Below are 12,787 nucleotides of genomic sequence, written 5' to 3'. Positions count from 1 at the left end.
CTCCTCCAGGTACGAGGAGTCCTTTGGGGAGGAGGGGCTAGCTAAAGATGACTCGTCAGAATCACTGAAGAAGGACCAATAGCATTCAGTGACCCCCAGCTGCCTCGCAAACACCCACATTCTGCCAGCCCCTGCCCACCACATCCCATCTAGCTGCTTCCTGCCACACTTCCGATCACTTGTCATTCTGCACCCTTATTGTCTGGGGGGGCGGGGATAATAAGGGGCAAGGATGAGCAGATGGGGGCAGAGACTTCTCAAAAGTGATGGTCATGATCATAAGATGGGTAGAGGCAAGGAAAAAGTTATTTTTATTTTAGTAAATTTGAGCTTGGGAGTGTTTTTTTTGGGGGGGGGGGGAGGGTGATGCATAATTTTAACACGTGCATTCTGTCTTTTACTTCTTAATGAATCTTTTGAACAGCAAAAGCAGACAATTGTGAGGTGCCTTTTCACCCCTAATTATTGTAATTATTATCAGGATTAGTAAGGAACAAACTGGTTGAGCTTATGAAAAATAGACTCATGAAATTGTTTTCAAAGGGCTGTTCTTGAATTTAGTATAAAAGAATCCTTTATTTTGATCCTTCAAAGCCCATAATGAAACCTCATGATAAGCCTCTCACCCTCATCTGCGCTCCGACATGTAAATTTTGATGACATCATCAGCGATTGTCATCACGCAGCTTTTTCTTTGTCTTTTAGGATTGTTGTTGTTTTAAGGTTTATGAAGATAAGCTAAAAGGGATTTCTGAGAAGGTCAAATGGGTATTTCACAATAAAACCTCATTTCAGAGAAGTTTTTTGTGCTTTGTGTTCTGATTGGTTAAGAGCATTCTGGGAAGCGCTTATTGTTTGTTATATTACATTTGCTCTCATTGTGTGCTGGATTTCCCCTAAGTTTTGAATGGCTCATGCTTATTGTTGATGCTTCCTTTGCTCTCTTTTTCTTTTCTATCTTGATGTTAAGGAGGGTGGGAGGGGGGGATGTTCTTGTACAGTTCTGTTTGTTTGAGGGCTGCATGTTAATGTGTTTGTCAGCGCATAAAGAAGCAGAACTTTGAGAACTCACTCAGATGACTCATGTATTTGTGTTGCCATATCTTTTAATGTTCAATAATTTGCTTTAAGTAGGGACGATTCAAATATCTGAGGTTTAGGGGTGCTGAGCTGGCCCGGCAAGATATATATATTTTTAACACAATTTGATTCCCCCATTTCTGAAAGAAAATCATGACACTTTTTGGGAAAGTCTGTGACTAAACCAAGTCAGATGTTTTTTTTCAATTTTGGGCTGAAGCAAAAGAGGAATTGATTGGAATCATAAAAAAAAAAACATGTACCCTTAATTTCTGGGGTATACAACTCATTTTGATACAGCAGCACCTCTACAAGCACTTTAACAGTATGTTTTTTTTTTTCCTTCTTCTTCTTGAGTAAACCAGCCACTATAGCAAGCTTAGACTTATTTTGGGGGACTTTTTTTTTTTTTTTAAATTCAATGCACATTTTATAAAGGCCATCAATGGAAATTGAGTTTTGTGAATACTAATATGTGAGTTCCTGTCTTGGCTTTTCTCTGTATGTCATAAAAGGAGTAAAACTGTTGCTTCCAGTCAGTCAAGCTATTCACTAGCACCTTGGCTTTAATTAGCATCGTTACTAAATCTAGAATACCGACCGCCATTTTTCCATTTCACTGTGCCGGAAATCGGGTACATGAATTTAGGGGAGGTCCACCAAAATCGCATTTTCACATTGTTTCGTGCAAGGTAATAGTTGTTCTTTTCAGGTTACATTGTTGGAAAATCCCTTTACAACCACGTTTTTTCAGTTTCGGTTGAGATTTTCTGTGCTTCTGACAAAGATGAAAATGTTCGTTGATTATTATTACTATTATTATTTTTGTTTTCTGTGAAGTATGACGTAATTCTGACTATTTGCTTGCTCTCAGTTTGATCATCAAAATTAAATGTTCAGATGGCTCGAGCAGACGCTGCCATTTGAAAAACTGGAAAATGGCCTGTTGAAACATCATATTTTCAACCAATAAGACTAACATAAAGGCATTTTTCTTCCAAAGAATCAAGGTTTCAGTCACGTTTCTTAATTATTTACACTGATTTCTGGGCAGAAAATGTGGGCAAAACAAACTAGGATTCATTTTATTTGTGTAACACACTTCTATCCAGTGATAGTGTATTTTGATATAATGGTATTTTTAAGATTTTAGTAACATTCCTACTTTAATATAAGCACGTGCACATGACACAACTTCTCTCACTCCATTTCAAACAGGACAGTGTTACTGTCGCTGACCACCTGAAACATTTCCTAGTCAGAAAAGAAAAAAAAAAAAAACATCAGCCTACTCTTACCTAAAAATATAAACCGTGACATGATTAAGTGCAGCAAAAATGAGGACTGGCAGGGCCGTTTTCGACCATTTCCTCATTTCATGAGGAAACGGTCGTGATGAAAAAAATACAGGAAATTCTGTTTTCAGGATTTGTGGCTGCGCGAGTTCATCTGGCTGAGTTACAGTGGCTGAAATTAGTATTTAACGCATCACCATTTTTCTCACTAAATATATTTCCAAAAATCCGATCAACATGAAATCGCAAACTAATTGTTGGAAAACATAACGATGGCTTTGGTTACAGGTGCCTATCTAAGCTTCTGAATGTTCCAGTGAGCACGGTTGTGGCCATAATATGCAAGTGGAAAGCCAATCATACCACCATAAATTTGCCTCGACCAGGTGCTCCTCGCAAGAATTCTGACAGAGGAGTTCAAAGAATAGGAGGCACGGTGGACGACTGGTTAGAGCGTCTGCCTCACAGTTCTGAGGACTGGGGTTCAAATCCCGGCCTCACCTGTGTGGAGTTTGCATGTTCTCCCCATGCCTGCGTGGGTTTTCTCCGGGCACTCCAGTTTCCTCCCACATCCCAAAAACATGCATGATAGGTTAATTGAGGACTCTAAATTGTCTGTAGGTGTGAATGTGAGTGCAAATGATGGTTTGTTTATATGTGCCCTGTGATTGGCTGGCATCCAGTTCAGGGTGTACCCCACCTCCTGCCCGAAGATAGCTGGGATAGGCTCCAGCACTCCCGCGACCCATGTGTGGATAAACGGCTCAGAAAATGGATGGAAGGAGTGCAAAGAATAATCAGAAGGGTTGTTCAAGAGCCAAGGACCACCTGTGGAGAGCTTAAAAAAGACCTGGAATTAGCAGGTGCTGTTGTCACAAGGGCCAGCACGGTAGGTTAATTGAGGACTCTAAATTGCCTGTAGGTGTGAATGATTGTTTGTTTATATGTGCCCTGCGATTGGCTGGCGACGTGCCCGGAAAACCTCACCAGGGAGGCATCTGAATCAGATGCCCCAGCCACCTCATCTGGCTCCTCTCAATGTGGAGGAGCAGCGGCTCTACTCTGAGATCCTCCCGTATGACCTAGCTTCTCACCCTAAGGGAGAGCCCAGATACCCTGTGGAGGAAACTCATTTCGGGCGCTTATATCCAGGATCTTGTTCTTTCGGTCACGACCCACAGCTCGTGAACAGAGGTGAGGTTTGGGACGTAGATCGACCAGTACATTGAGAGCTTTGCTTTTCTAGCTCCTTCTTTACCACAACGGACCGCATCACTACAGACACTGCACCGATCCGGCTGTCGATCTCCCATTCCGTTCTTCCCTCACTCGTGAACAAGACCCCAAGATACTTGAACTCCTCCACTTGGGGCAGGATCTCACCCCCGAAATAGAGAAGGCATGCAACCCTTGAAGGAACCTGTGTTTTAAAATCTCCTAACTTCCGTGGTTCCAAGCGTGTTCGTTTTCGTGAAAGAACGTCGTTCACAACAATGTATAAAAAGCAACCAATTTATTCCTGACAGAGGAGTCTATACATTTTGCAGAGCTCTGGGTTCGTAACTACCCTAACTTATTCTTAGCAGATACAGTAGTAGAACAAAACTATCTGACTCTCCCCCAGACTTATACAATGTTTCAAACAGGCCGGTGTGGAATCGCTGTCGTCCGATTGGTCCGTAATCTGACGTCATCGTTGTTCGGCCAAATGATGACTATTTGATCTGGGTCCAGACGTCGCCTGCCGATGTCTCCTGCATTCAATGTTTATAGTGGCTCCCCGCAGTTCCTTTCTTCTTTGCCATCTGTCTCCAAATACCCCCTGATGAGGGCCACATACCCCCCGCTGGGGGCCTTCCTGCAGTATACTCCTATACTCCAATACACATTCTCTTCCAAACTAGTTAGAATTACATATTAGAATATAAAGTATTCTATATTCTCATCACCCTATTCCGACTAAGGTCTCAGATTTGGAGGTGCTGATTCTCATCCCAGCCACTTCACACACTGCTGTGAACCGCTCCAGTGAGAATTGGACATCATGACTTGATGAAGCCAACAGAACCACATCTGCAAAAAGCAGAGATGCAATTCTGAGGCCACCAAACTTGACCCCCTCTATGCCTCGGCTGCGCCAAGAAATTCTGTCCATAAAAGTTATGAACAGAAATCGGTGACAAAGGCCAGCCTTGGCAGAGTCCCAACCCTCACCGGAAACGAGTCAGACTTACTGCCGGCAATGCGGACCAAACTCTGACACCGGTCAAACAGGGACTGAACAGCCCGTATCAGGGGTTTCGGTACTCCATTCTCCCACAGCACCCCCCACCGGACTCCCCGTGGGACACGGTAGAACGCCTTCTCCGAGTCCACAAAACACGTGTAGACTGGTTGGGCGAACTCCCATGCACACTCGAGGACCCTGCCGAGGGTGTAGAGCTAGTCCACGGCCAGGACGAAAACCACACTGCTCCTCCTGAATCTGCGATTCAACTTCCAGCACCCCCGAATAGACCTTAGCAGGGAGGCTGAGGAGTGTGATCCCCCTGTAGTTGGAACACACCCTCTGCTCCCCTTTCTTAAAAAGGGGGACCACCACCCCAGTCTGCCAATCCAGAAGCACTGTCCTCGATGTCCACGCGATGTTGCAGAGGCGTGTCAACCAGGACAGCCCGATAACATCCAGAGCCTTGAGGAACTCCGCGCGAATCTCATCCACCCCTGGGGCCTTTCCACCGAGGAGCTTTTTAACCACCTCAGTGACCCCAACCCCAGAGATAAGAGAGCCCACCTCAAAGAACCCAGACTCTGATTCCTCATGGGAAGGGGGTGGGGGGGGGGCGGTCGGTGGAATTGAGAAGGTCTTCCAAGTATTCTCCCACCGACTCACAACGTCCCGAGTCGAGGTCAGCAGCGCCCCATCCCCACTATACACAGTGTTGATGGTGCACTGCTTCCCCCTCCTGAGACGCCAGATGGTAGACCTGGTCTGGACGGCTTCGAAGAAATTCTCCTCGAAGCCGTCCGGAGGTCTTTCTCCATGGCCTCACCGAACTCCTTCCATGGCCGAGTTTTTGCTTCAGCGACCACCAATGCTGCATTCCGCTTGGCCAGCCGGTACCCATCTGCTGCCTCAGGAGTCCTCCAGGCCAAAAAGACCCGATAGGACTCCTTCAGCTTGACGGCATCCCTCACCGTTGGTGTCCACCAACGGGTTCGGGGATTGCCGCCATGACAGGCACCAACCACCTTACGGCCACAGCTCCGGTCGGCCCCCTCAGCAATGGAGGTGATGACATTGCAGGGGGTCTAAAAGGGTCTTGCCCAGTTGCATGGGCTCCGCCAGTCCAGTGGGGGGTGAAGAGGAGCCAGCAGGTATGGCTGGTGGTGCTGTGCCCCCGGTGTTATACTGCGCGTTGTAATTCCTCCCATACTCAGTTCTGGCATGAAGACGATTGTCCAATTTTATGGCTCACGAAATTAATTCCTCTAGTGAGGTGAGTTCGTCCCTGGCGGTGAGCGTCTTTGACCTGCTCAGATAATCCTTTAAAAAAATAATTCCTTTTAAAGCGGCGTCCTCCCAACCACATTCTCTCGCAAGTATCCTAAAGTCTATTGAATATGAAACCACAGAACTTGAACCCTGAGTGAGGGCTAGGAGGCGCGGAGTGGCTTCCCTACCCTTGACAGGGTGGTCAAAAACTTTCTTAAACTTGTCCGAAAATTAGTCGAATGATGAGAGGACTGCGGAGGAATTATGCCAAAGCGCAGTAGCCCATTTGGCACCTCTTCCGCTCAGAAGGTTAATGATGAAAGCGATTTTGGATTTATCCGTGGGATAACTCAGCGGTTGCAGGTCGAATACTAGTGAACGGTGTACTAAAAATTGACTACACGAACCTAGATCCCCCGAGTAAGGTTCAGGAGGAGGGACGTGAGGCTCTTTGTAAGGGAGGCTCGGGAGGAATACTCACGTGGGTTGCCGGAGTGCTTCTGGGCGGACAAGAGAGATACTTGTTGTGTGAGCGTATTTAATGAGTTCATGATTTCGCTGAGGGCTTTCTCCTGTCTACCTATATGAGCGACCTGGTGGGCGAGCGCTTCCCTCAACGGTTCCGGTGTCGCTGGGTCCATGTTGTATTCTGTCACGATACGTAATCGTATTGAATTGGACTGGACCCAAAAGCAGACTGAGGCGGAGGGAGTAGAGTGAGGGAGTGATATTTTGAAGTGGCTCAGAGTTTGTATATCCAAGGCGTGCTCGTGGTCCATCGGAACAAGGAATGACCAGAAAGCGGGAACATGAGGAGGTGGACGAGCTTGACGCCGTGGTTGGAGCGGGCAGCGAAGCGGAGGCACAGGAGGAGCACTGGAAGTGGAAGAGAACACAAGTGGGTAAGTACAGGTGCGGGTCGACGGATAATAACTTACATGAGAGTCGGCCTGTGTACCACAAATGAGTGTGAATACTCTGGTGTTGAATCCCTGGGTCAGGCAGCCTTAAATACAGGCAGTGATGAGTCCTTATTGGGAAAAGGTGCGCAGGCGAGGGGATGCTAATAGCTTGGGAGTGAGACAGAGCGGGGAGGGTGGGGCGCAAAGCGCCATCCAAGCTCCAAAAGAGGAATTGGAGGGCACATATCATGACAGAATATTGATAAAAGAAGACGTTTTACATGTGAGGAGACCAATGAAATGGTGGGAAGGAAACAAAGTACAAAGTTTATCTGTTCTAATTGAGTTTGAGGGGGGGAAAAAATCCTACCCAACTCAATAGATATGATTTTTTTTCATCATAATGTGAGAGAATACATTCCACCACTGTTGAGATGCTATAAATATGGCCTTATTGCAAAGGAAGAAAGTGTGGAGGTGAACATGAGAACTGAAAATCTGTGGAGCTCACATTGTTACACACAGAGTGTGTGAGGTGAGGAAAATGGCAGCAGAAATACGAGTTGGAGGAAACTTTAAATATGCAGAAGCTGCTCAATTAGTAAAAGAAAATCAGCAGAGAGCTAAGCAACGATATCATGTAAAATTATAGCAAAGTAAAAGAGGATATTATAATTGTTAAAAAGGCAAATTTTGTTTTATTGCTGAAGTGATCACCCAACAAGCTGAACATAGAGCAGAAAAAATAGCTATCGTTGGGAATAGTGCCACAAAATATATTGCTTTTAAAGGAATAACTAACAAATACATGATAAGCTGAGGAACAGGGGGAAAAAGTAGAAGAGAGAGAATCTCAATATCAAATGGAAAGTTAGGAGTACCATAGCAAATGGACAAAAGTTTAAAATATGTATATATGAATAAAAGGCAATTCAATTCAATTAAAATATGAAAAAATATCTTTATATATACACACACACACATATCAGAATCACATATATATATATATATATATATATATATATATATATATATATATATATATATATATATATATATATATATATATATATATATATGAGTTTAATGACACAGGAAATCGTTAAAATGTAAGCCAAAACAGATCTGTGGGTTGGGGATATGAGTGTTGCATACTCTTTCACAGTTAGGTGGCGGTATGTACCGAAACGTTTGCAATCATCCAATAAATGAAAGAAGAAGTAGAAGTAAACCCTAAATTATTGTCGTACTTCCGACTGACACAACCAAAACATCCGACCTTAGAAGTACGGTCTTGTCTCCGTTGTGTTTGTTTCGACGATGGGGGAGGCCGACGTGACGCAGAACCAGTCCGACGAGAAGCCACCGGACGCGGCCCTGGTACCCGGCGAGGAGTCGGTGGTGTGGAGCCACGAGGTGGAGGTCTGCCTCTTCCACGCCATGATCGGACACAAGCCTGTTGGTGAGGCTAACTGCTAGTAGTTTAGCTTTGTTAGCTCATCTGTCTGGTCACTCTTCCTTTATCAAATTACAAATAGAATTCTACAAATCATAGTTAAGGATCATTGTTATCATCATATTACTCAAAATCTAAATGTACGTTTTTCAGTGTATATTTGCGGCATTCATTCATGACTAAGCCTAAAAAGCAAATAGCTAAAAAGGCCCACGATTTCTGTATATTTGCACTACAAATTTTATAGGTTTGACTTGGAGAGACGTAGCCCCCCCGTAAAAGGTTTTGGTCGTAAATATTGCCCACGTTCATTATTTAAGATTGTCGGCCCCGACCAGTTTTGGGCAAATCCACTCTTAACACACATCAGACCTAAGGACAATCTATTAGGATAATTTTGTAAGACACAGAAGATTGTCTTGTCGGGAAGGGATCGAAAAAGGACAAAAACAGCCAGATTCTCAGACCAGACCTAAGAAAACCAACTGCGGTCTAGCCAGCCTCCACTCGAAAAGAAGTCAAGCCAGCCTGCCGCCCCCAATTTTGTTTATACTAGGCATTACGGTAATAAGCCGCCAACTAGCGGCGAAAGCAACCTTCAAAATAAAAGCCTATAAATAATACATGGGCATCAATGCATACTGAGTTTTTAAAAATGATTTAAAATAATCCTTTCGGTATTACAACACCAGTTCAGCTCTGGGGGACACTACACCACCCCAGTTCTCCACCAAAAGAGGTCCCACCCAAATCTGATGTTGTTTCAAAATAAATGTCCCCTGAAATCTGCATGTTTTGCTGTCATTACCCCTGATTTAAAAACATCCACCCCTGATTAAAAAAAATCTCTTCAGTATCGCAACACCAGTCCAGTTCTCGAGGTACATACCAATCATTACCACTGATTACAAAAAAACCCAAAATCATTAAAAAAAAATCCTTTAGATATCACAACACCAGTCCAGTTCTGGGGGACACTACAGCACGCCTGGTCTCCATCAATAGAGGTCCCATCTAAATCTGATGTTGCATTTCAAAATAAAAGTCCCCTGAAATCTGCATATTAAGCATTACCCCGGATTTAAAAAAAAATTAATTAAATAAATTCAGTATCGCACCGCCAGTCCAGTCCTGGGCAACACTACACCACCCCAGGTCTTCACCCAAAACAGGTCCCATCCAAATCTGGTGTAGCATTTCAAGATAAAAGTTCCCTGAAAAATGCATATTTCGCTGTCATTACCCCTGATTTAAAAAAAAAAAAAGAAATCTATTCAGTATTGCACCCCAAGTCCAGTTCTAAGGGACACCACACCACCCCAGGTCTCCACCAAAAGAGGTCCCATCCAAATCTGATGTTAGATTTCGAAAATAAAAGTCTCCTGAAATCTCCATCTCACTGTCATTACCCCTGATTTAAAAAAAAAATAAAATAAAAAAATATTCGGTATGGAAACACCAATCTAGTCCTACGACACCACCCCAGGTCTCCACCAAAAGAGGACCCATCAAAATCTGATGTTGCATTTCAAAATAAAAGTTTGCTGAAATCTGAAGATTTTACTGTCATTACCACTGGTTAAAATTTTTTTTTTTTTTAAATCCTTTCAGTCCAGTTCTGGGGGATACTAAACCACCCCAGGTCTCAAAAGAGGTCCCCTCCAAATCTGATGTAGAATTTCAAATAAAAGTTCCTTGTGTGTTTTTGGACATACTTGGCAAATAAAGATGATTCTGATTCTGATATTTCGCTGTCATCACCCCTGATGTAAAAAAAAAAAAAAATCATTAAAAAAATATATATTCTGTATCGCACCACTAGTCCCATCCAAATCTGTTTCATTTCAAAATAAAAGTCGCCTGAATTCTGCATATTTAACTTTCATTACCCCTGATTTAAAAAAAAAAAATTAGGGCTCTCAAAGTTAAAGCATTAACTTTGGAGATACATTAAAATTATTTTACGCGCCTCTGCTCACGTGTGCAGCAAACTTAGAGGAGTCACTGACGCGAAGATGGACGAACATGGGCGACAGGTAGTTTTACGTTGTTTTACTTGCTTGACGCTTGTTGGAGTAAGTAAATTGCGCACTTTTCAAAGCCATATTCAAGTACCATATTAGTTGTACGTCTTTGGCGTATCATCTCAGAGCAAGATACCCTGATCAAGTTACCTCCACGGGGCCTCACAAATCAACGCTGCTCGAGTGGTATGCTCGTGGGAAAAGACCTAAACCTGGAAGCGAAAAGATTTGAGAAGTGTTTGTATGAGAAGACGATAAGAAATAGGCTTTACACGATCAGTATTTTTGGGGCCAATCAGCGACCACCGATCAGCATGTTTTAAAAAAACGATAACCGATCACAGATCCGATCACAAGATGGAGCAATGTGTCTATTTACATGACTTGTTCATTTATTGAATGCAGCCCTATGGGTGGCACAAGTCAGTGCAAACTGTAGGCCGGTCCCAAGCCCGGATAAATGCAGAGGGTTGCGTCAGGAAGGGCATCCGGCTTAAAACCTTGCCAAACAAATATGAGCGTTCATCCAAAGAATTCCATACCGGATCGGTCGTGGCCCGGGTTAACAACGTCCGCCACCGGCGGCGTCAACCTGCGGGGCGCCGTTGGAAATTCAGCTACTGTGGGTCGAAGTCAAAGAAGAAGAGGAGGTGGAAAGCGGGTTCTTCGGCAGAAAGAGAAGAGGAAAACACAGAGCCTAGAACTGAATGTGGGGACTTTGAATGTTGGGACTATGACAGGAAAATCTCGGGAGTTGGTTGACATGATGATGAGGAGAAAGGTTGATATATTGTGTGTCCAGGAGACCAGGTGGAAAGGCAGTAAGGCTAGAAGTTTAGGGGCAGGGTTTAAATTATTTTACCATGGTGTCGATGGGAAGAGAAATGGAGTCGGGGTTATTTTAAAAGAAGAGTTGGCTAAGAATGTCTTGGAGGTGAAAAGAGTATCAGATCGAGTGATGAGGCTGAAATTTGTAATTGAGGGTGTTATGTGTAATGTGATTAGTGGCTATGCCCCACAGGTAGGATGTGACCTAGAGGTGAAAGAGAAATTCTGGAAGGAGCTAGATGATGTAGTTCTTAGCATCCCAGTCAGAGAGAGAGTCGTAATTGGTGCAGATTGTAATGGACATGTTGGTGAAGGTAATAGGGGTGATGAAGAAGTGATGGGTAAATACGGCATCCAGGAAAGGAACTTGGAGGGACAGATGGTGGTAGACTTTGCAACAAGGATGCAAATGGCTGTAGTGAACACTTTTTTCCAGAAGAGGCACGAACATAGGGTGACCTATAAGAGCGGAGGTAGAAGCACACAGGTGGATTACATCTTGTGCAGACGATGTAATCTGAAAGAGGTTACCAACTGTAAGGTAGTGGTAGGGGAGAGTGTGGCTAGACAGCATAGGATGGTGGTGTGTAAGATGACTCTGGTGGTGGGGAGGAAAATTAGGAAGACAAAGGCAGAGAAGAGAACCATGTGGTGGAAGCTGAGACAGGACGAGTGTTGTGCAGCTTTTCGGGAAGAGGTGATACAGGCTCTCGGTGGACGGCAGGAGCTTCCAGAAGACTGGACCACTGCAGCCAAGGTGATCAGAGAAGCAGGCAGGAGAGTACTTGGTGTATCTTCTGGCAGGAAAGGAGAGAAGGAGACTTGGTGGTGGAACCTCACAGTACAGGAAATCATACAAGGAAAGAGGTTAGCTAAGAAGAAGTGGGACACTGAGAGGACCGAGGAGAGGCGAAAGGAATACATTGAGATGCGACACAGGGCAAAGGTAGAGGTGGCAAAGGCAAAACAAGAGGCATATGATGACATGTATGGCAGGTTGGACACTAAAGAAGGAGAAAAGGATCTATACAGGCTGGCCAGACAGAGGGACAGAGATGGGAAGGATGTGCAGCAGGTTAGGGTGATTAAGGATAGAGATGGAAATATGTTGACTGGTGCCAGCAGTGTGCTTGCTAGATGGAAAGAATACTTCGAGGAGTTGATGAATGAGGAAAATGATAGAGAAGGGAGAGTAGAAGAGGTAAGTGTGGTGGACCAGGAAGTGGCAATGATTAGTAAGGGGGAAGTTAGAAAGGCATTAAAGAGGATGAAAAATGGAAAGGCAGTTGGTCCTGATGACATTCCTGTGGAGGTATGGAAGCATCTAGGAGAGGTGGCTGTGAAGTTTTTGACCAGCTTGTTCAATAGAATTCTAGTGCGTGAGAAGATGCCTGAGGAATGGAGGAAAAGTGTACTGGTGCCCATTTTTAAGAACAAAGGTGATGTGCAGAGCTGTGGCAACTATAGAGGAATAAAGTTGATGAGCCACACAATGAAGTTATGGGAAAGAGTAGTGGAGGATAGACTCAGGACAGAAGTGAGTATTTGCGAGCAACAGTATGGTTTCATGCCTAGAAAGAGTACCACAGATGCATTATTTGCCTTGAGGATGTTGATGGAAAAGTACAGAGAAGGTCAGAAGGAGCTACATTGTGTCTTTGTAGATCTAGAGAAAGCCTATGACAGAGTACCCAGAGAAGAACTGT

General features: G+C 44.2%; 2 protein-coding genes across 3 annotated transcripts in view; both read left to right on the top strand.

Annotated features, from left to right (window-relative positions):
• The window catches only part of hm13 (histocompatibility (minor) 13), a 41,267-nt gene extending 40,300 nt beyond the window's left edge, over positions 1-967 (top strand). For both annotated transcript variants that reach the window (XM_061693960.1, XM_061693969.1), the window contains one exon: positions 10-967. In XM_061693960.1, coding sequence (XP_061549944.1) covers positions 10-82 — 73 coding nt within the window. In that variant the 3' untranslated portion in view covers positions 83-967. The remainder of the gene's footprint in view (positions 1-9) is intronic.
• Positions 968-7,994: 7,027 nt separating this feature from the next.
• The window catches only part of mrgbp (MRG/MORF4L binding protein), a 37,141-nt gene continuing 32,348 nt past the window's right edge, over positions 7,995-12,787 (top strand). Inside the window, exon 1 of the mRNA XM_061693931.1 lies at positions 7,995-8,235. Within this exon, the coding sequence (XP_061549915.1) occupies positions 8,094-8,235 (142 nt within the window). The 5' untranslated portion in view covers positions 7,995-8,093. The remainder of the gene's footprint in view (positions 8,236-12,787) is intronic.

The sequence above is a fragment of the Phycodurus eques genome, chromosome 1 (genome assembly GCF_024500275.1).
Source record: "Phycodurus eques isolate BA_2022a chromosome 1, UOR_Pequ_1.1, whole genome shotgun sequence".
Taxonomy (NCBI): domain Eukaryota; kingdom Metazoa; phylum Chordata; class Actinopteri; order Syngnathiformes; family Syngnathidae; genus Phycodurus; species Phycodurus eques.
Note: the sequence above shows the minus strand (reverse complement) of the source record. Positions and strands in the feature narration are given on the sequence as shown.